Genomic DNA, 23,677 nt, shown 5'->3' on the forward strand with positions numbered 1-23,677 from the left:
TTTTCCCCAGTATTCAATTTAAAAGCTCTCTAGCCAACAGACTAAAATGTTTGTTTTATAATTGCCCTGCTAAACTATGATAGTCTGTTTCCAGATGGTGCCCTTCCTTCAACCTACACACAATCTCCCCTTGTTCAGAGCTACTCAATCTCCCGCTGATCCCACTACCCCCACCCTATTTAAAGCTACAGAGAGGAAATCCTAAGGAGGAGATTTCCCCTGCTAGTCTCCAGCAAATTTTTGATGACGTAATATGTGGGCTGAACTTCAGCCTACCAGGAAAAAGAGGGAATCAGTATTCAAGGGTACTGTGTATGCAGCTCGTGTCAGCTGCAGCTGGTTACTGCACTTCTTCTCCATGTGGCAGACAGAGCGCAGCCACAATGCTTTCACTGCTGGATTAGAGACAGCCCACAGACCAGAACTTCACTACACTACTTAAAAGTTACATAGGTGGCTTGTCAAATTCAATCAATTAGTATTATAAAAAGAAAAGGTCCATATTAGTGGTTGGATTCAACAATCCTCACCAAAAAAAAATGCAGTTGCCATTGAAGTCAGAGATGAACCAACGTCTACACTGATTTTTTAAAATCAAGAAAAAGGGCAGCAACTTTCTGGATTCAATTTATCAACAACATAAAAAGGTATTTTAATATTTCTTTTATTTTTATTCCAAATACTCTATGTGTATGTATTAAAATGAAAATTATTGTTTGTAGTAACTTCAAAATCTATTAAAGAACTTTAAAATATTTTATAATTTATCTTATTTTTAAAAAGCCTTGTTTTTCAATTTCATGTAAGTCTTAGTTATGATGGTTAATGGATTATCTGATGTTCAATCTCGTATATCATTATAAACATATATATATATATATATATATATATATATGCTGGGTTTCTAAACAAATGGTCTAGTGACACTAGAAAAAATTTTTAATTAGTAACAGATTATATATTGAAGAGTTAACATAAGAATGAACAACAAAGTGATATAAACTAAATAAAATAGCTGTAAACATGATTAGTTTTTCTTATAATTACTTAAACAGTTGGACCTCAAAGTACAGTTACAAAACAAAGCTAAAAAGATATAAAAATAACTAAAAGGGGTTGCATAAACTTCAGTTATAACATACCAAAAACTAAGCCAAATTCTTAATCAGATTTAAGATAAATCTATGGTTTTTCTTGCAATAATCCAGAATTTTAAAGATGTTGAAGTTTACATGTAATAGTAATTTGAGTATCAAAACTGTAATTACTTGGAAAAGTTTATTATACACCTACAAAAATCTCAACCTTAAAAGTTGGAACTGATGAAAAGTTAGGTTAAGTATTCAGCATTAACAATAGAAAATATGAAGCCAGAATATATAATTACTTATGATGATATAAAGTTAATAACTACTTTTAGATAGAAGTAATTCTGGTAACCATACAAAAGAATTGTCTATTAATATTCTATCTGGGGGCTTTATTATAAGAATTGTTAAAAATATAAAATTAGTTATCAGTACTAAACACTTCATTCAGTTTGTTATGATTTGAAAACACTGACCTTTTAACAATAAGAATTTTTAGCAAACAAGTAATCATGTTACATTTTTTAAAATTCTGTTTTCATATTCTTTGCTTAGATTTAAAACTCTTAAACATTGGGAATAGTTCTGTTAAGCACTATTTTACAAAGGATTTTGATAAAATACCGAAGCCATACAAGACACAAAATAATGGTCACTTTCCCTGCCTGTTCTTGCTATGAAAAGTTTAAGAACTCACATAAACTTCAGTTCTTCACATTGCCTTAGCCAAATATCAACCTGAAACCTAACAATACAAATAATAATTAACTCCTTTCTGAAATGTATCCAGAGGATGAAACTGTTCTCCAATCTCTGCCTACAGCACAATTCACAATCTATAAGTTCTTCATCTAACATAACTTCAGTGAATTTAACCTCACGGCCTCATGCTGTTTTCAGAGCATGACACAGCCAATTAAATAACTCTATGAGTTTACCATCTGAAGGGAAGTAGAATTCTGGCTTTTATTTTCTCTAACAGCTGGCAATGTGGCAACTATGAAAAGAAAGAGTACTAAGAAAATTAATCCAAATGTATAGTGCTTTTTTTTCCCTTTCCTAAAACCAGCCAAGAAAAGACACAGATTTAAACTTAAGTATACGGTAACTAATTTATGACATTCTCTTGGGACCTAGGAAAAATTTAACATATACAGGAAGGTTTTATGAGGTAACACAGATTTATGGGTCTTTCACTTTTAAAACTGAACATATGTGGAAAAATATTAAATAAGAATTATTTTTAGAAAATGTAATAGTACATTTAAAAAGTTCTTTACTAATGACGTAGCTAGTCTACTACTTAAGCAATGTGGCTCTTTTGCTATGCTTTAAGAATCAAAATATTTTTGAAAAGATAAAGGTACTTATTTAAAAATAAGAAACAATGTTTAGTTTCCTACTTTACATACTAACTTCTTAGGACTTAATTTTACAGGAACCATAATGATCTAAAGCAATATACAAAATAAATTCTTTAATTTTAATCAAGATTAGCATTTTGATTTTGTTGTTTTCCAATGACACTGATGCAGTCTTGGACAATAATCCTTAGCTGTTCCTTAAAATTTGTGTCTAACATTAATACACGCTGGGTATCATTCTTTTAGTTCCATGAAACTTTCTGAACTTTCTTTGTTTTGGTAGTCTGTTTTATTGAAGAAATTATTTAAATAATTTCGTGATCAAGAATTTCCATTCTATTATTAAAATTAAAATACATGGATTTCAGTGCTAAGTTAAATATGTAGGAAAAATAGTATACATTTAACCCAGGAGGCTGCTAGCTTTTTTACTGTCCTCAGTGTTTTTTAAAAAATATAAACTACAGCTAAATTCCACGAATCTAGTTATAGCAAGAAATCTTTTACCAATTTTGTTTTAGTCTAAGCAACTCTTGCATAATAAAACAGCTCTTTAACAAACCAGAATTATGTCTTTAAAATGGCCAAGTATAAAAATATTGAAAGTTAAAAGCAGTTTTAAAGAAAGCTTTTGGTTATCAGTCAACAATAGAAGGCTATGATATAAATGTTATATTATCTTCAGCCTCCCTGTCTCGGTTGAATAAAAGAAAAATAATTCTCCATATTCATTCCATTCTCTACTTTCATTCTCAATCCATTCTGAACATACTACTCAACTGAAAACACCAAAAAATAAAATGTGCTTTTTGACAAAGCAAGTAGCAACAGTCTTTACAATTACAGTTAAAAATATTGATTCAGGGCTGGGAAGGTGGCTCAGTGGTAGAGCGCTTGCCTTGCATGCATGAGGCCCTGGGTTTGATTCCTCAGCACCACATAAGCAAAAAGAAAAAAAAGCTGGAAGTGGCGCTGTGGCTCAAGTGGTAGAGTGCTAGCCTTGAGCTGAAGAGCTGAGGGACAGCACCCAGGCCCAGAGTTCAGGCCCCACGAACGGACCCCCAAAAATATATATATATTGACTCACTGATAAAGCAAATTAGATCATACAAACATGAGCTGATAGAATACAGATGAAGGGAAAGGAATGATAGTAAAAAAGAAAAAAAGAAACAACGGGTTATAGAATTGATGGAAACAAAATCTAACAAAAATGTCTTCCAAGTACTTTGTATAATTAAGTAATGGATCAACAAAAATAGGCGCAAGCCAGAAAAAGATTACAACAAGCAAGAAAAACACAAGAAGATTCCTGTGTAGTAATGGCATAACTAGAATAAGAATGAGAGGTCTAGAAAAGGCAGGAATAGAAACTTTTAATGCTATGCATGTTTTAATCTAAGACTTTATTATTCTTTTGTAAAATGATACAGAATTTATTTTATATTATTATGAATGCCAACAGTTAAAATGTCTTAAGCACTTCATAAATGCCAGGGATTGTTATGATACTCTTGAAAGACAGTATCTTAGACTATGGTGACACATAGGTAGTGCTTGAAAAAAGTATCAACTTTGGAGCCGGGTGCTGGTGGCTCATGCCTGTAATCCTAGTTACTCAGGAGGCTGAGATCTGAGGATCATAGTTCAAAGTGAGCCAGGGCTGGAAAGCCCGTCTCTTATCTCCAATAAACCACTCAGAAAACTGGAAGTGGTACTATGGCTCAAGTGGAAGAGTGCTAGCCTTAAACTGAGTGACAGTGCTTAGGCCCAGAGTTCAAGCCCCACGACAGATCAAAAAAATCAACTTTGGAGATTTCTCTATAGGTTCAAAGTCTGGCTCTACTGCTCAAAAGCTGTGTGATTATTGATAAGGTACTTCACTTCCCCATCAGAAAATAGCAACTATAATTATCTACTTCACAGAGTTGTGGTGAGAAGTCAATAATTTTAATACATGTAAAGAGCTATTAATAGAGTTGGAACTGAGAAGCACCCAACAGCTATGGATTAATGTTCCTGTTATGTGGTCATGAATAACTTGGAATTGACTTTCCAAATTAAGAAACAAGTAGTCAGGAAGAAAAGTAGATAAGGGCTGAGAATGTGACTTAGTGGTAGAGTGCTTGCCTGGCATGCATGAAGCCCTGGGTTCGATTCCTCAGTACCACATAAACAGAAAAGGCTGGAAGTGGTTGTGGCTCAAGTGGTAGAATGCTAGCCTTGAGCACAGAGAGGCTCAGGGACATTGCTCAGGCCCTGAGTTCAAGCCCCATGACTGCCCTCCCCCCCCCCCCCCCAAAAAAAAAAAGTAGATGAAAAAGCTCTTAGTATTCACTACCATCCTTAAAAACAGTAGATAGCAGCTGGGTGCTAGTGGCTCAAGCCTGTAATCCTAGCTACTCAGGAGGCTGAGATCTGAGGATCAGATCTCAAAGCCAGCCTGGGCAGGAAAAGTCTGTTGAGACTCTTATCTCCAATAAACCACCAGAAAACTGGAAGTGGCACTGTGGCTCAAGTGGTAGAGCTGAAGAGCTGAGGGACAGAAACCAGGCCAGAGTACACACACACACACACACACCAAAAAAAACCCCACAGTAAATAGAATCAAGTTTATAAGAGTTGAGGAGTTGATATAATACAGCAGTTGCGTACAATCCTGAGTGAAGAAACCCAGCTTCCCCATCTATTGTTCCTACTCTTAGCTCTTGGAACTAGTTCCAGTGTTTCCTCAGAAGAATTAAGACTATAAAATACAAGCATTTTTCATCCTCTACACTGAACATAAAACATTCCAAGTATACATTTGGCAAATGTGCTGCTGCTATAAATACTGAAGGCCAGGGAAACTTAGTTCTGAACCTGTTTCTAATATTAGAAACACGCACATGGGTGTATGTATTATTCGATAATACCTGTGCAAAGTTATTAATATTTTACAATATAATACAACTCTGAACCTCTCAATAGAATACATCTACTAAATCATCTATAAGCTTAAAGTATATATATGATTATAGCTCAGGAAACACAATTACCCACAATAATGACTGAAAGCATTGATTCTATCGTTCTTAAACCTGTTGTCTGTCTCAAAGCAGATACTACAAAAACAAAAATTTTTAAGATGGATTTCATATTTGTCTATTTATTTTCATATGTAGAAAACACATAATTTTTTTCCAGAGGACTAATTTATTTGATACTTCATGGTAGAAACCTAAAACATTGGCTAGTAAAGCTACCTGGTAACTGAAATGCTAGTTTGGCAAGAATGTTTTAATTAATACCTTATAAACATTGTGTACCATTTTTATAGCCATAAGAGATAGTCTAAAGTGAGCTTTCTAAATAAAGGTATTTTATTAGGTTTCAAAAGTACCTGGCAGTGTGCCTTTGCATAGGATGGGTATGAAAAAAATCTGCTCAATGAAATTGGAAACAAAAAGCATTAATTGTAAGATGGTAACTGGCAGAACTATTCTCTGAAATCTGATCTTTGAACAGCTGTTAAAAGTACTATAACTTAATATTAAGAAATCAATAAATTCTAATTTATTAACATCTATTAAATACTTGTTTTCCCTTTGATGCTTTTCTATTACCGACTTAAATGTAGATTAATATAAATTCTTTTTTAATCTTTTCCCTTCATTGATTTGCTTTTCAAAAGACATCGTTATACAACTTCATTTCGAAATGAAGGCTTTTATTTGGACCCTAGGTGTACTATTCTTCCTTCTAATGGGCACTGGACATTGCAGAGGAGGACAGTTCAAAATTAAAAAAATAACCCAGAGGAGATACCCTCGTGCCACAGATGGTAAAGAGGAAGCAAAGAAATGTGCATACACATTCCTGGTACCTGAACAAAAAATAACAGGACCAATTTGTGTCAATACCAAAGGGCAAGATTCAGGTACCATTAAAGACATGATCACCAGGATGGATCTTGAAAACCTGAAGGATGTGCTCTCCAGGCAGAAGCGAGAGATAGATGTTTTGCAACTGGTGGTGGATGTAGATGGAAACATTGTCAATGAGGTAAAGCTTCTGAGAAAAGAAAGTCGTAACATGAACTCTCGGGTTACCCAACTCTATATGCAACTATTACATGAGATTATCCGTAAGAGGGACAATTCACTTGAACTTTCCCAACTGGAAAATAAAATCCTCAATGTCACCACAGAAATGCTGAAGATGGCAACAAGGTACAGGGAATTAGAAGTCAAATATGCCTCCTTGACTCATCTTGTCAATAACCAGTCTGTGATGATCACTCTGCTGGAGGAGCAGTGCATGAGGATATTTTCCCGACAGGACACCCATGCGTCTCCCCCTCTTGTCCAGGTAGTGCCACAACACATACCTACCAGTCATCACTACACTCCTGGTCTGTTGGGAGGCAATGAAATACAGAGGGACCCAGGTTATCCCAGAGACTTAATGCCACCACCTGACCTGGCAACTTCTCCCACCAAAAGCCCTTTCAAGATACCACCTGTAACTTTCATCAATGAAGGTAAGTTACCTCTTACTGGTAAAAGTGAAAGTATGAGAGTATATGTATTTTAGTAATTAGGAAATAATGCTCATAATAAACATCTGTTCCATTTCTGTGGTGATAATATAGATTTAATTAAAATGTTTAATGTCAGGAGTTAAAAAACAACAATCTCCTATAACCAGATAAATGTAAGTTTTCATTGTCATAAAAAAAAAAACACTCCTGAATTAATATTAAAACCCCTATCATTCCTTCCTTTTCATTATCAGTCCTGGACCTAAGTGCCCAGAAAATGGATGAATAATTAATTCCTCTTTGTTTCACTTTAGTATACTCACTAGCAACTTTCTGAGGGGACCCCCCCCCTTTTTTGGTATCAGTACTAGAGCTGGAACTCATGGCCTCCTAACTGTTCCTTAGCTTTTTTGCTCAAGGCTAGCACTCTACCACTTAGCCACAGCTCCACTTCTGGCTTTTTGGTGGTTAACAAGAGATAAGTCTCAGATACTTTTCTGCTTAGGCTGGCTTCTAACCTCAATCTTCATAACTTAGCTTCATGAGTTGCTAGGATTGCAGACATGAGCCATAATACTTAGCTTCACTACTAACTTTCTAAATGAATACTTTTATTTTATACTTGCATTCATTTTCTCATATGCTATTCTTCCTGAACCCTTTATAAGTGAATTTGCTTCTTTAAAAAAGGGAAAATCCAAATATCCAAAAGAAAAAAAATGTAAGTAAATCACATTTATTCACTTACTGAAAAGCTAGTATATAAAACTATACATAAACTATGAAATAACTTTAAATGTCAAAAACATAAAAGCAGGGTAAAAATACACGCAAAATGAGTGTCTCTCTGCAGCTGTTGATACCAGTGTCCACTCACATCTCTGCTTTCCTGGGCTTCCCTGATGTAATATTCTGATTCCTTTTACTTGTCTAGTTTCATTGGAAATCTTTCTGAAGATACTCTATTTTTAGAGGTTTTATACAGCTTCAAAGCTCAAGTACTACCACTGCTCAGATGACTTCTGAATGAAGCTCTCCTTCCTGTTTTGAACTAAATCTGGATGTCAGCTATTGAAATTCTACCACTGGCTCCCCTAGTATGAATCCCTGTCAATTTTGCAAATTAAGGCTAACCTGAAGGCTTCTGAGATTAATGTTGTGCCTTCCAGATTCTAACAAGCATACTTATGTAGTTCTTTCCCCAAACCATGAGTGCTGATGGTCTAATATTTCTGTAAGACAGTGACCTTAATATTCATTATTCCATCTTGACACTTAGCCAGATCCAAATTTAGCATCTTCTGCTCATCATATTGAAGGCACTCGATGAATGGACTGACTTAGTAAATAAATCCTAAAATAATCTTATCTCAAACTAGCATTTCCTCTTAGAAATAAAGAAAATATCACTACATAAATAATACAAGCTGAGCATGATGGGTCTACTCCTGTAACCCTGCACTTGAAAGGCTGAGGCAGGAGTACCCTGATCAAGCAAGGCCATTCTGGGGTACACAATAAGATACATCTTCAAATAAGCAAGCAAGCAAACCACCCACTGCAAAATACTTATTTACTAAAGAAAATTTACAAAGCAACAATCATCTTTTAAAAATTTTTTCATGAGATAGGCCAAATACTCAGATATAATCAGTTGTTAACATTTGGTAATAGCATTCAAGTTGTGTTTATTTTCTCATAAACATCGTAATATTCTTGTAACTTTTTAAAGGTGTTCTTCCCCTCCTCCCCCTACTGCCTCCCCTTTGTTTTGTGCTAGTTATGAGGCTGGAACTCAGGCCTTGGACATTGTCCCTGAGCTTTTGTGCTCAAGGTTAGCACTCTTCTAGTTGGCCCATAGCTCTACTTCTGGCTTTTTTTGTTTTGTCTTCAGTGTTTTTTTTTTTAAGACAAGTGTCTTACAAACTGTTCTGCTTGAACTGGCTTCAAACCTTGATCCTCAGATCTCAGCCTCCTGAGTAGTTAGGATTACAGGTATGAGCCACCCGCACCAGCTATTTTTTTCCTCTTTTTTATTTTTATGTGGTAATATTCTTAGGATAAATTTCTATAAGCAAAACTGAAAAATCAAACAGGTTTTTCTACTTTGATTTTGTTATCAATCATATCTAAATTAACTTGGCCCATCCTTGACACTTACCACTTACCTTATACATGCAGTGACCTGCATGAATTCTACCTGTATTTCTCATTTCTAATTCTGAGCCAGACCATAACTTATATTCAAATTACCTATGAGATTAACTAAAAAGAGAATTTCTGTGTCACTGATTATGTAACTGGGGTGGGTAGTTTTCTTGTGTTTCAGTTTCCTTATTTGTAATTGGGGACTAGCAATAGTGCTTTCGAGTTTAACACTTCAATGCTTACAACAGTTCCTGTCACCCAAACTGCTAGTCCTTCCTAAGAACTGTGTAATACCTGCCAACTGGTCTAAGTTGACTTTTTCCAAAATACATTCTACACTAGCAAAAGACTCATCACAAAAACCATATGCTTCAATACAATTCATCTACTCATTTTCTCCTGAATATTTTTCATGACTTTTGCCACATTTCAAATGATGACTTACACTGAATGATTCTCTTCCTTCAAGCCCTTGTTGACTCCTAAGGCTTGAAGGGCCTGTTAATATCTATGAATATACCCCTACATTCTGTAATATACATGCAACATTATTTTCCATATTTCCTCTTGACTTATCAGTTACCTTTATGTGTTTACCTGGTAATTTAAATAAATACTTTCTATTATAAATTCCTTCTTAGTACAGATATTGTCTGACACTGGTAGATGCCAAATAAATGATAGCTAATTTGATTACATTTTCATTCCAAAGACCTTCAATAAAGTATTTAATACACTATATCCTGCTAATTTCTTTTCAGTACAAATAGGCCCAACAGTATTAACAGGCCAAGGATATAACTTAATTAGCCAGGTGCAAGTGGCTCATGCTTGTAGTCCTAGTTACTGGAAGGTTGACATCAAGAGGATGATGGGTTGAGGTCAGCTTAGGTGGAAAAGTTCTAGAGACCTCTTCCCAAGTGATAACCTTTCCAACTAATATTTAAACATCGTGGCACATTTCTGTTATTATAGTTAAGTGACAGGCTCATATTGGGGAGAAAGATATATGATACCCCATTCTCAATGAAGAAGCTGAGTGTGGTGGTATACTACTACTACTATTACTACAAAAAGTTCATTCCTTGGGTTCTAAGACACAGCTTCACAGTCTAAGATATAGCTCTGATTTTCAGGAAACTTATGTTCTAGCCAGGTTTTTCTAATGCCTATTTGCCTCTCTGGTAGAAATTTTATTTTTTGCTGATCCTGTGGTTTGAATTTGGGGCCTACACACGCTATCTCTGAGCTTCTTTGGCTCAAGGCAAGTGCTCTACCACTTGAGCCACAGCGCTACTTCTGGCGTTTTTGAATAGATGATTGGAGATAAGAATTTCATGGAGCTCAGCCTCCTGAGTAGCTAGGATTATAGATATGAGCCACTGGGCATCCAACGAGATTTTATTTTTTGACAGAGGTTGCTGGTTGACTGAATAAGGTGATGTATGAAAGTGCAGAGTACATGGTGTGGTATTATATATAGTCTGACCATTTATACTTCTTACATTTTGGGGTATATTTCTTTTTATGTGCCTTTACTTGTCATGATAGAGATGCAAAAAGTAAGCATAAAAGTTAAAATTGAGGGCTGGGGAAGGTGGCTCAGAGGTAGAATGCTCGCCTTGCATGCATGAAGCCCTGGGTTCGATTCCTCAGCACCACATAAACAGAAAAGGGTGGAAGTGGCGCTGTGGCTCAAATGATGGGCTTGAGCTGAAGAGCTCAGGGACAGTACCCAGGCTCAGAGTTCAGGCCCCATGACCAACCAAAAAAAAAAAAAAAAAAACCCAAAAAAACAACAAAACAAAACAACAACAACAACAAAAACATTAAAATTGAGCCAGGCATTGGTGGCTCACATCCATAATCCTAGCAATTTGAAGCCATCCTGGGAAAGAAAGTCTGAGACTTTTATCTCCAATTAATTACCAAGGAAAAAAAGAAACCAGAAGCTGAGCTGTAGCTCACAGTGCTAGCTTTGAGCAAGGGACAGTGCCCAAGCCCTGAATTCAAGCCCAATGACAGGCACCAAAAAAACCCCAACCCCAAAAACAAAAACAAACAGCAACAACAACAACAAAAAACAAAGTTAAACTTGAAACATAGCCATCAGAAATTAAAGGTGTGTTCTATTGTGTCAGGCTTACTTTAAATTATAGAATATTTAACATTTTAAAATTTGGAATGCTTCCTATTAGTTCAAATTTTAGGTACAATTGGTTTCAGTGGGATACCAATATCAAGATTCTCTAATATAAAGTACTTTCCTGAAACTTGTAGCTGAGCAATTATGCTGAAAAGTTTATCCTCTAGTTGATTTACACCCTTATTAAAAGAATTGCCTCAAGGCTGGGCATGTTGCTTAGTGGTAGAGTGCTTGCCTAGCATGCATGAAGCCCTGGGTTCGACTCCTCAGTGCCACATAAACAGAAATGGCTGGAAGTGGCGCTGTGGCTCAGGTAGAGCATGAACCTTGAGCACACAGAGGCTCAGGAACAGATCCCAGGCCCTGAGTTCAAGCCCCATGACTGGCAAATAAAAAAAAAAAAATTTAAGGAAAGAAAAAAAATCTCAGAAGATTCCACATTGCTAACAAGGTCTATCTGAAGAATTCTAAACATCATCAGTTAATTCATTTCAGACATAAGGAACTTGCAACTGCTCTGTCAGATCAAACTCTCTGATGAGGACTGGAAGTGTAGCTCAAGTGCAACAGTGTTTGCCTACTAGGTGCAAACTCCTGAACTGAAACCTCAATATCAAATAGACAGAGAGACAATAGATGGATACCTATAGTAGACAGGCAGGTGTGCCAAGTAGAATACATGCCTGGCAAACTTGAGCTCCTAAAATCAAACCCCAGTAATTCAACAAATATGAGTGCCTAAGTGGACTTAAAACTATGGATGCACACCAAAGAATAAAGTCCTTGACTATAAGTAAACAAATACTTTACCTGTATTACACAAAATAGCCTCAATATGGGTTTTGGAGTCCTTCTTCCCTTTCCCTCCCATTTCACTCCCATATAAGAAGAAATTTACAGAACTGAAATACAGGCTCTCCGCCTTTCTCTGACTGAAAGGTCATATGTGCTTCTGTAATATAAGATGATTCACTTTTGAATGAAGAAAAAAGGAGAACAACATCAGTAAAAGAAGTAATATTGGTTTGCCTGAGATTTTGCCCAAGCATATTAATGTTTTGTGCTATGCGTAACGTTAGCTAAACACAAAAAACAGCTAAAATCGGCTATTAGGGTACATATCTGCAGAATGTGACAGTTTGAAATGACTGCACATTTGTCAAGTAGTTTCTTCATCAAATAGGCACATTAAGTTTATTAATTAAATAGGCACATGTGTATTAAGTACCACTTAAGTCATTACCTAAGATTCATTCCTGTGTCAAAACCAAGAATGAAATAAAAAAAGAACTAATGATCATCAGTGATGATTACTTTAAGCTGAATTGAGCTGAGCATGGTGGTAACACACCTGCAATCCCAGCACCCATGAAGTGAGGCAGGCAGGGGAATATTGAGATCCAGTGCAGCCTAAGCTTCATAAGTGAGAGAGGGGTGGGGCTGTGTGTGTTATAGAAGAAGTGGTGGTGAGAAAGCTGGGAATACTGTGATCAAGATAAATTTATCCCAGCAATACAAAATATAATTCATTTAGCAAATAAGAAAAACCCTAGCATCATCAACTCAGTACACACAGAAAAAGCTTTTGAAAAAAAAGTTTTAAATCTACTCACGATTTAAAACCAAAAAAAAAAAACCCAAAGCTGGTGTGGTAGTGTATACTTATAATCATAACACTTGAGAAATGAGGCAGGATGATCAAGACTATGTGCACTATGGAGACTTGTCTCAAAACAAAAACATGAACAACCCAGAGAAAACATATACACTCTCTCTCTCTCTCTCTCTCTCTCTCTCTCTCTTTCCCTACTCCCCCCAAAAAGCCAGAGTGGAGCTGTGGCTCAAGTGGTAAAGCTCTAACCTTAATGAAAACAAGCTTGGAGACAGTGTTCAGGTCCTGAGTTCAAGCCCCAGGACAAGCAACAAAAAGAACCCAAACCAATAACCAAAAACAACCAAACAACAACAACAATAACAAAAAAACCTGTCAGCAAACTAGGAATATAAAGAAAAAAAATTAAATAATTGTAGTTACCTTCAAGCCTTAATAAAGAAAAGAAAATCTCTGAAGAGAAAAGGTAATATAATCCAAGAAAGATACCATTTATTCTTCAGTGTTGCGTATTTTTGCCAGAAATCTATAGTGCTTTATGGACACTGTATGAATATTTTTAAAAATGTGAACCAGTGACTTATCTATGAAACAAATCTTTCTTGTATTAAAAAAAAAAAAGAAGGGCTAGGATGTAGCTTAATGGCAAAGCATCCTGGGTTTCATACCTAGTACCAAAAAAACAAAAACAAAAAAACCCAAGAGAGATCTGAGGATGGAGGTACAGAGCCAGCCAGTGCAAGAAAGTATGTGAGACTCTTACCTCCAATTAACCTCCAGAAAACTGTAACTGATGCTGTGGCTCAAAGTGGTAGAGAATTAGCCTTGAGCAAAAGAGCTTGGGATCAGCCCCAGGCCCTGAGCTCAAGTCCCACAAGCAACCAATAAATAATAAAATGAGAAAGAAGAATAATTCATTTAACAAAAACTACTGATGACCTAGGACTAAAGAAAGGAAAACATATAGAAGGAAAACAAAATGGTATCTATCCTCAAGGCGCAATCTATAAAGAAGAGCTCACATTAAACATTCCTTATAATGATAGAGGTATAAGTATTTATTAAATGAGATTAATTCTATCTTAATAAAACTCCAAAGAAACACTATGTTCTTGGCATAGTATAAAACATTTCTCAAAATTTCAACTATCCTATTATCCAGAGTAGAAATTCTTTTAAGAACTGTACTTAAAACTTTATTTCCATCAAATTTAAAGATTATACTTATCAAAATTTGAAATTTTCTAACATACAATTTGACAACTTGAATATTTATACTTTTGTTTTAGTAAGAGCAGGGCAATTCTTGTTTCGGAATGAGTGTGTGTGTGTGTGTGTGTGTGTGTGTGTGTGTGTGTGTGTGTGTGTGTACATGCACGCACACACCAAACTCAGCTAGGTGCTGGTGGCTCAGTTTCGGAATGAGTGTGTGTGTGTGTGTGTGTGTGTGTGTGTGTGTTTGTGTGTGTGTGTGTGTGTACATGCACGCACACACCAAACTCAGCTAGGTGCTGGTGGCTCACTCCTTTAATCCTAGTTACTCTGAAGGCTGAGATATGAAGATCACAGTTCAAAGCCAGCATGGGCAGGAAAATCCTTGAGACTCTTATTCCCAATTAACCACAAAAAGCCAATAGTGGAAGTGTGGCTCAACTGGTAGAGCATTAGCTTTGAGCAAAAAAGCTCAGGGACAGCATGCAGGGCCTTCAGTTCAAGCCCCAAGCCTAGAACAGAAACAAAACTAAAAACAAGACTCAAATAAAAATCACTGGTGAAAGATGTTTAGCTGTCATTCTATGTATCTCAAAATACAGCATACGAATGACACGCTACAAATTATTTTACAAAATGAGTTGTCATTTTAAAAATAGTGAGAGACTATAGGTATGGCTCAATGGTAGAGTACTTGCCTAGTAAGCATGAGACCCTGCATTCAAACTCTAATAAGCATTGGGGGGGGGGGGGGGGGAGATAACGGGGAAAAGAGGAGAAAAAGAAAAGAGAGGAATTGAGGGAAGAAGGGAGAAAGAGAGAAGAGGAGAAAGAAATTTAATAGCTGATTAAAAATACAGAGAATATTTAGGATTGAGAAATAACGATAGGGCAAATGCAGCACAGTAGTGCTAAGCAAAGACATGAGGGGTAGAAAGAAATGGGTAGAAGAGTAAGGTTATCATCATCTAAGATACACATTTTAGCTATTATATCAGTAGAACATCTGTAAACTATCACAAAATCACTGTACAAATTTGATTAAAAAATACTAGTAGTCATAAACTAATATGTTTTGGAAAGCCATTCAGGCCAACATTCCTGAAATGTTTTCATAAAGCCTGTTAAGTATTGTATAGGGAAAATGAGATAATGTAAGTTTGGGAAAATCTGGTTTCTTTGTTTCAAGTTTTCTCAGTCTTTAATAAACAAATGTATGTTGTGAATTTTCAAAAGGAAAATCTAATATTTAGCATTTCTAAAACTTACTAGACTGTCAAGATTCACTGAGTAAGACTAGTACTTTTCTTTTTTTTTTTTTGGGTCCAGTCGTGGGGCCTGAACTCTGGGCCTGGGTGCTGTCCCTCAGCTCTTCAGCTCAAGGCTAGTGCTCTACCACTTGAGCCACAGCACCACTTCCGGCTTTTTTCTTTTTGCTTATGTGGTGCTGAAGAATCGAACCCAGGGCCTCATGCATGCAAGGCAAGCACTCTACCACTGAGCCACCTTCCCAGCCCAAGACTAGTACTTTTCACCAAAATAGAATTTCAGAAACTCTAAAGTATGCCGATACCTCCTTAATCCAGGTCAATTCCATTTTATAGCATTTGTATAATTAAATATGAAAAATAAAGTCAGTAAGAATGAAGTCACTTTGTACAGTATTAATTGCAAGAACAAAAATCCAATGATAGAAGAAACATTGATGTATTGATGGCATAGTCATTATACAGCTATTATAAGGCTAGTATGGAGAGAGAGAGTGTAACTTCACAGAAATTAAAAAGATACAATCTGCCAGGTGCTAGTAGTTTTCCTAGTAATCCTAGGTACTCAGAAGGCTGAGTGAGATCTGATGACTGCAGTTCAAAGCCAACTCAGTTAGAATCTTATCTCCAATTAACCACCAAATAGTCAGAAGTGGAGCTGTGGTTCAAATCTTATGAGTGCTAGCCTAGAGCAAAAAAGCTTAGGGACAGCAGAACCCAGGCCCTGATTTCAACCTCAGGATTAGCTCCCAAAAAGTCAATCAAAATTTCTACCTATTTTAGGATTATACCAAACATGTCTCTGGATAAAGCAGAGAAGAATGGAACAAACAAATTAATGCTTTTATTAATAGTGTGACTGGTGTAATGCTTTTATTTACTTTTTAAAATTTACCTCAACTTATTTGGTATTATGTACACTATAGAAAGTGGTTTCTATAAAAAACAAAAGTAGGAAACTTCACTAAACTACTCCTTTATTTTATATTACGTTTTCTGGTAATTAATAATACTTAAATTACAGGACCATTCAAAGACTGTCAGCACGCAAGAGAAGCTGGACATTCAGTCAGTGGGATTTACATGATTAAGCCTGAAAACAGCAATGGACCAATGCAGTTATGGTGTGAGAACAGTTTGGATCCTGGGGGTTGGACTGTTATTCAGAAAAGGACAGATGGCTCTGTTAACTTCTTCAGAAACTGGGAAAATTATAAGGTAAATCACTGAGTTCAGACTTAGGAAAGGTGGTGCCAGGTAGCTTTTGCAGTAGTAAAGAAGATATATACAACTATCTATGAGATTTTCATCATCTACATGTCAGATATATTATTTTCCATTTTTAAATTAAAAATTGAAATGTAAAAAGTTAACTGAAGATATAATTTAAAATGTCTCCTTTTCAGTTTGGATGACTAACTCATACACAGACTTATAATTTGCAAAGATACTTAATTCCACTCCTATGATCACATTTGTAACATCAAACATATTTGGCAATAAATATGTATATAGGAATGGAAAAATGTCTCCCTTTCTTGAATTACTTCTGATAACCATGTTTTAAGTTTATGACACAAGACATGCCGTTGCTGGGGGGGGGTGGGTGGGTAATGATAAACAACTAGATTTTCATTTAGAACTAGAATATGTATTATCAACTTGGAAAAAGTAAAACAAGTTGTCTTTCCTAATGGTTTTTATGAAATGTTAAATTTATGAATGAATGAAATATACACATATATATTTCAGTTTAGAGATGGCAAGAAAGACTATATATTCTAGATGGCTAATCCCTCATGCAAAACTGAAGTCAAATGTACACAAGGTAGACCCTTGATATTTCAGGGTCTATCGTTCCATACATGCTCAGGATACAAAAAAATCCAACATAGTACTGCAGATGCCCGATTCATTTTTCCCATAAATATATCCAACTTCCACTAAAGACATGCTGCTTTTGAACAAATCTAGTATTTCCTTTGCTTTTTGAGAGGCATATTTCAGAAAATTAAGAGCAAGGAAACACTCAGCAGATCACACAACAATGTAACCAGAAATGACCAAAACACAAGAGAGTTTCTTTGCATCAACCGAACAGTGTAATGTAAATGCCAGAATTTTTTTTTTTTTAATTCCTGTCCTAGGGCTTAAACTCAGGCCTGAGCTGTCTCTGAGGGGACTTTGTTGTTGTTTTGGTTTTTGTTCAAGGCTAGTGTTCTACCACTTAAGCCATAGTTCTATTCTCGGCTTTTTTGGATGGTTAATCAGTTAAGAGTCTTATGTCAGGGCTGGGAAGGTGGCTCAGTGGTAGAGCGCTTGCCTTGCATGCCTGAGGCCCCGGGTTTGATTCCTCAGCACCACATAAGCAAAAAGAAAAAAAGCCAGAAGTGGCGCTGTGGCTCAAGTGGTAGAGTGCTAGCCTTGAGCTGAAGAGCTGAGGGACAATGCCCAGGCCCAGAGTTCAGGCCCCACGACCGGACCCCAAAAAAGACAAAAAAAAAAAAGTCTTTTATCAGTGCTGGTGGCTTAATTAGTCACCAGAAAACTAGAAGTGGAGCTATGGATCAAAGTGGTAGAGTGCTAGCCTTGAGCAGAAGAGCTCAGACACAGCTCTAGGCCCTGAGTTCAAGCCCACTACTGACTTCCCGCCCCGCTCCGAAAAAAAAGTTTCAAGGACTTTTCTGCCAGGGTTGGCTTTGAACTGTGATCCTCCTGAGTAACTAGCATAACAGATGTAAGCAACAGGAACCCTGGCTTTGATTTTTTCTTTCACTGATTTTTTGGGGGGCTGGGGGAGGGGGGGGTAGAAGTGGGAGGGGTCAGTTGTGGGGCTTGAACTCGGCCTGGGCGCTGTTCCTGAGTTCTTCAGCTCAAGGCTAGTGCTCTACCCACTTGAGCTACAGCGACACTTCTGGTCTTGAATAGTTTATTGGAGATGAGAGTCTCACAGATTTTCCTGCCCGGGCTGGCTTTGAACTGTGTTCCTCAGATCTCAGCCTCCTGAGTAGGTACGATTACAGGTGTGAGCCACCGGTATCCACCTCATTAAAAAAAATTTTTTTTTTAAATTTTACACAGCTTGTCAAAAACACACATATTAAATCCAGAATAAGGCAAGCTTACTCTAACTCCTATGTGAAATTCTATTGTCAGTCAATATATTCATGTCAAAAATGATTTAACATCTCTGAACAAGTAGCACAAAAGATAGGGGAAAAAAAATCCTCTAACACAATCTTCTTGGAAATACACTTACAGTGTTAAGATCAGGTGTCCTAAATCTATGTTGCTACATACCTAAAATGTCAAAATTCTTATTGAAACCATAATACATTTAATGAATTCATTTAATTAACTCATTTAACTCATTTTTCAAGTTATTTATTTATTTTTTGCCAGTTCTGGGGCTTGAACTCAGGGCACTGTCCCTGAGCGTCTTTTGCTTATGTGGTACTGAGGAATCGAACCCAGCGGCTCATGCATGCGAGGCATGCACTCTACCACTAAGCCCCTTCCCAGCCCAAGTGTTTTAGTTTTTCAAAGAAGACTCTTGGAAGATTAGTACTTTACCTTTTCTTAATTTTACTTAGAACTACAAAAGGTAACCTGTTCTAAAATACTTGGTAGTGCTTTAATTAAAGGCCTTAATAATCTTAGATATCCTTTGTTGGAGTAAGGTAGGAACAATATCCATATATTATACTAAGCAGGGAAAAGTGCTTCTTGGAGCAGTATGAGATTGGGATTCCTTTTCACAAATCTATTATAGTTTACCAGTTCCTGTTTTTACTAGCCAGAAATAAACTTTGGTCTTTGGCCTTTGTTTACTCACAGGATTTCTAAATAGCTATGTAACCAATGACATATTAAAGCAAAACAAAACCAAGTGACAATGTAGAACATATGAAAACCAGGTGATCTACTAAAACCAAGTTCATATTACCACTTAAATAGCCAGGATCTGTATACCACTGAACATTTATTTTTCTGTAATTATGTTTACTGTCTTTACATTTACTTATGCATTCATCTCTGTTTATTAACAGAAAGGGTTTGGAAACATTGATGGAGAATACTGGCTTGGACTGGAAAATATCTATAAGCTTAGTAATCAAGATAATTATAAATTGTTGATTGAATTAGAAGACTGGAGTGATAAAAAGGTGTATGCAGAATATAGTAGCTTTCGGCTGGAACCTGAAAGTGAATTCTATAGACTGCGCCTGGGAACTTACCAGGGAAATGCAGGGGATTCTATGATGTGGCATAATGGTAAACAATTCACCACACTGGACAGAGACAAAGATATGTATGCAGGTAAGAAAACGTATTTGTATAGTTGCCACTTTCTGTGCATTACATAGCACCTAGTTATTGAAGTTTATGCTAGTAAAATCATTTTAGAAAGGTCATATGAACAGTCATTGTGAACATAGCTTTTAGGATCTCTTCTATAAGGTTTTCTTAAAGTATGATATTGGGGAAGAACAAGGATCTAGAGAAAAACAAAACCAAGCCACATTCATGAAAAAATGAAACTTCCTTCAAATGCATATACTACCTAGATATCTGACATATGCTGCCAGACTCTGCTGAAAATGCTGAGACAACACAGTTAAGAAAGTTTCTCTCCTTTGGAGCTTACATCTAAAGAGATTTATCGGGTGTTGATAGATTGCTCTAAGAAAATTAAAATCAAATAAGCAAAAGAAAGTGGTGGGTATCAGGGCCTGTGGTAGGTGGTAAAATGGGCTAGCCAAAAAAGCTACTGTGAGAAGGCACAATTAGGCCAATTAGGCAGAAAAATGAAGACACTATTTGAAAAGTAATGAAAGCACAAAAGGTGGATGTATGGTTCAAATGGTGGAGAGCCTGTCTACCCAGCAAATCCAAGCATCACCAATTTTTGGCTGGATATAGGTTTCTCTTTTAATCTACTTTATGATGGCAAAAGAGAAAGAATGTGACCATACATATTCTGTTTACAGAAACTCATTTAATTCCTGGATGAGCTATGCTACTTTCATATTTATTTTCTGGTGGTGCTTGTTAGGTAGGTGGTCTACCACATGAGCCCTTTTTGCTTTAGTTATTTTTCAGATAGGGTGTACATTTTTGCCTGCAGTTGGACCACGATGCTCCTACCTGTGCTTCCCCATATAACTGGGAAGTAGTAATATACAACATCATTACAGCCGTTTTGTTTGTTTACTGTTTAGAGGGAGGGTTCTCCTTTTTTGCCTGTGCTAGCCTCAAATGGTCATTTTCTGACTCAGTTTTTGCTGGGCTGGCATCAAATGTTAGTTTTTCTATTTCCTCCCTCCCATGGGCTGGGATTAGAGGAGGGCCCAGGTAGAATTTTTTTTTTCTTTTGCTATTTTGAAATTCAGTTTTTCTCAAACTTTACCCTCTGCTTTAACCAATTCTCTACCTTTCCTTTCCTAATATTTTTCTCTGTATATCTCTCATGAACACTGTATTTCCTTTACCCTGTTGGCTGGAAGACTGAATGCTTAAAAAAAAAAGTAATCTTACATCAAAAAGATAAATAAAAAGGGCAATTCAAGTGCTCTTTCAAGTAGAGGATACAATAACAATAGAGTAAGTAAAATAAACCTACTAAAGGTAACAATTCAGTAAGGAAAGTTCAAATTAAAACCGTTCTGAATGTACAAGTTTTTAACTGCTGGTAAGAAACTTTGACATCTGTGTGTTTTTCCTCCAAGGAAACTGCGCTCACTTTCATAAAGGAGGCTGGTGGTACAATGCCTGTGCACATTCTAACCTCAATGGAGTATGGTACAGAGGAGGTCATTACAGAAGCAAGCACCAAGATGGAATTTTTTGGGCTGAATACAGAGGCGGGTCATACTCCTTAAAAGCCGTTCAGATGATGATCAAGCCTATTGACTGATGAGAGACAGTCCAACATAAATGGCACAGAATATGTAATTTTAGTTCCCCAAAAATGTTTTATGTCTCTAACTTTGCACAATTATTTCTAAACAAAGAATTTGTAAAATGAATTTTACCCTAACTATAAAAAGGATTTATGAATGTAGTTTCATCTTCCTTCAAAATTCTGCTCAAAATGATTTGTATGAATATCCTACTTATTTTTTAAAGTTATATTGATTGAATACAGGTAAAGTCTATTTTCTAAAATGTAAATATGTGTCACAATACAAATCAAATCTTAGCTTTAAGTCAAACAATACATGCTCAAGATTCTTAACCATTTATTTAAAAATTATGAAATTATTCTAACTTGCAAAAGTAATTTTAAGATTTTAGCCAAGTAATGCATTTTATTTATAAAAACAGACAAGAAATTAGAGAAATCTCTAGTTTTGCTGTAAAAAATTTTTTCACTGAATAAAAATTTGAGAAAATTTCAAATCATATGTGTCTTTCACATTTAATGACTGAATCTGAACTGTTAATGATTTCCCACCCCCCAAAGAATGGTGACTTAGAATATTAAAGTATATATCATTTTTAATTAAGAAATATAAATACTAATGCTTATTTGCATGGTAAATTTATTAAAAATAAACACACAAGTATGTTTTCAATATTTATATGATATGCTGACTACTAAAACTCTGAAATGCAGTTTATATAGCAAAGTTAGTATAATTGTTTTTTATAGTTATACTGTTTAATATAATTCTACAACCAAAGTGCCAATGTTTTATATAGTTCATTCTAAGTGAATTTATTTATTCTTTTTCTCCTAACTTACCAATCTTTATTTTAGAAAAAAATCTTGTTTTCAGACTGAGGATATAGTTCAGTGGTAGAGTGCTTGTCTAGAAAGTAAGGGGTCCTGGGTTTGATCTCCAGTACTTGGGCGGGGGGAAAAAATCTCATTGCTATTCAAGGCAGAGAACTTGGGTGGCTGTAGTAGCATTAGTGTATATTTATAGATGACACTAAAACAATGTCAAGGAATTGTTCAAGATGTTTTCACAATATAGAGGATTCAATCGCTTCAGAGCAAAAAACACAGAGGCCTGGCTAGTCCAAACTCTAATTTCATGGAGAGAGTAATGAAGGGGGTTGGGGACAGAGGAATATATACAAGAAAATGAGAGATGAGGGAGGGAAGATAGGAAGGAGGGAAGGAGAGAAGGACATAGGTCCTAATGCTTTGCAACTCATATCTTTATTAGGGATCTTATAACACACCTGTCTCCCAGAAATAAATTCATTGCTTAGAGCTGACATTCCTTTAATTCACTTGTTAAGTTAAAATTTAAAAGAAATCTGAGACAAGAATGGTATAATGGGAAGATAACTATTTGAACAATTCAAGTTCATCATCAAGGCAAGTTTCTCGGGTATCACATCTTAAAAGTGAAAAGTTGCAACCTGATTATTAGATTACTGTTCTTCACTTTACCTAGTTATCATCTTTTTTTTTTTTTTGGTCGGTCATGGGGCATGAACTAGGCCTGGGGGATATCCCTGAGCTCTTCAGCTCAAGGCTAGCACTCTACCACTTGACCACAGCCCACTTCTTATGTTCTAAGTAGCTAGGATTACAGGCATGAGCCACTGGGCACATGGCTCTAGTTATCTTAAAACTACTTTTGAGGTCCTTCTTCCCACCCTACCCCCAGAATTGGGAGAAAAATTCTGCTACGGAATTTTGGGGAATTAGGCATCACACAGTTCTAAATCTTAACTGAATAAAACTTCACAGAGGTATCCATTTACTAGACAGGACATTATAAGAATTTCGCTTAGAATACATTTCACATACAAATTAGAATAGTAGGCTGAATGCTTAACTGCTTTAGCCAGCAGACCCATTCTGTTCTCCGACATAGAACAGCTATGGCTTTGCTGCATGTTTCCCAGAAAGCTTAGTGCAACATCTTCTGAATCAGTGACACTTTGTTTAATTTATAGGTTTGAATTTACATTGATCCATGACCTTTACCTGCAAACCTTAGTGCAATGTAGCTGTTACAGCAGGTAATTTTTAAAAAATGGAAGTGAAGGTAAGAATAGTGAGAGGAGTTTCCGTCTAAATCAAGTATTAGAAGATAATAGGTTAGATCACTTGTTTGGCATATAAGGACTGACTTACCAACTTGGCAAGTAACCTAGGAACAGAGTTGTAGAAATTGTCTTAGTTGGGGCTGGGAAGGTGGCCCAGTGGTAGAGCACTTGCCTTGCATCCATGAGGCCCTGGGTTCGATTCCTCAGCACCACATAAACAAAAAGAAAAAAGCCAGAAGTGGCACTGTGGCTCAAGTGGTAGAGCGCTAGCCTTGAGAAGAGCTGAGGGACAGTGCCCAGGCCC

General features: G+C 36.2%; 2 protein-coding genes across 5 annotated transcripts in view; one reads left to right on the forward strand and one right to left on the reverse strand.

The window, feature by feature from the left end:
* Ralgps2 (Ral GEF with PH domain and SH3 binding motif 2) overlaps positions 1-23,677 on the reverse strand; it is a 136,689-nt gene that overhangs the window by 39,097 nt on the left and 73,915 nt on the right. The gene's annotated exons all lie outside the window — the stretch shown is intronic.
* On the forward strand, positions 327-22,046 carry Angptl1 (angiopoietin like 1). 3 transcript variants are annotated; one of them, XM_042674683.1, is made up of 5 exons: positions 327-647; positions 6,126-6,974; positions 16,385-16,578; positions 19,410-19,680; positions 21,090-22,046. In XM_042674683.1, exons 2-5 carry the CDS (start codon positions 6,152-6,154, stop codon positions 21,275-21,277), a joined length of 1,476 nt encoding a protein of 491 aa, XP_042530617.1. In that variant the 5' UTR covers positions 327-647; positions 6,126-6,151; the 3' UTR covers positions 21,278-22,046. The 3 variants fall into 3 exon arrangements, with proteins under 3 accessions (XP_042530617.1, XP_042530620.1, XP_042530619.1); XM_042674686.1 differs by having other exon boundaries at positions 6,177-6,974; XM_042674685.1 differs by having other exon boundaries at positions 327-640; positions 6,120-6,974.

Source organism: Dipodomys spectabilis, unplaced genomic scaffold, assembly GCF_019054845.1.
Source record: "Dipodomys spectabilis isolate Male_0828 unplaced genomic scaffold, ASM1905484v1 ptg000019l, whole genome shotgun sequence".
In the NCBI taxonomy this organism is placed as follows: Eukaryota; Metazoa; Chordata; class Mammalia; order Rodentia; family Heteromyidae; genus Dipodomys; species Dipodomys spectabilis.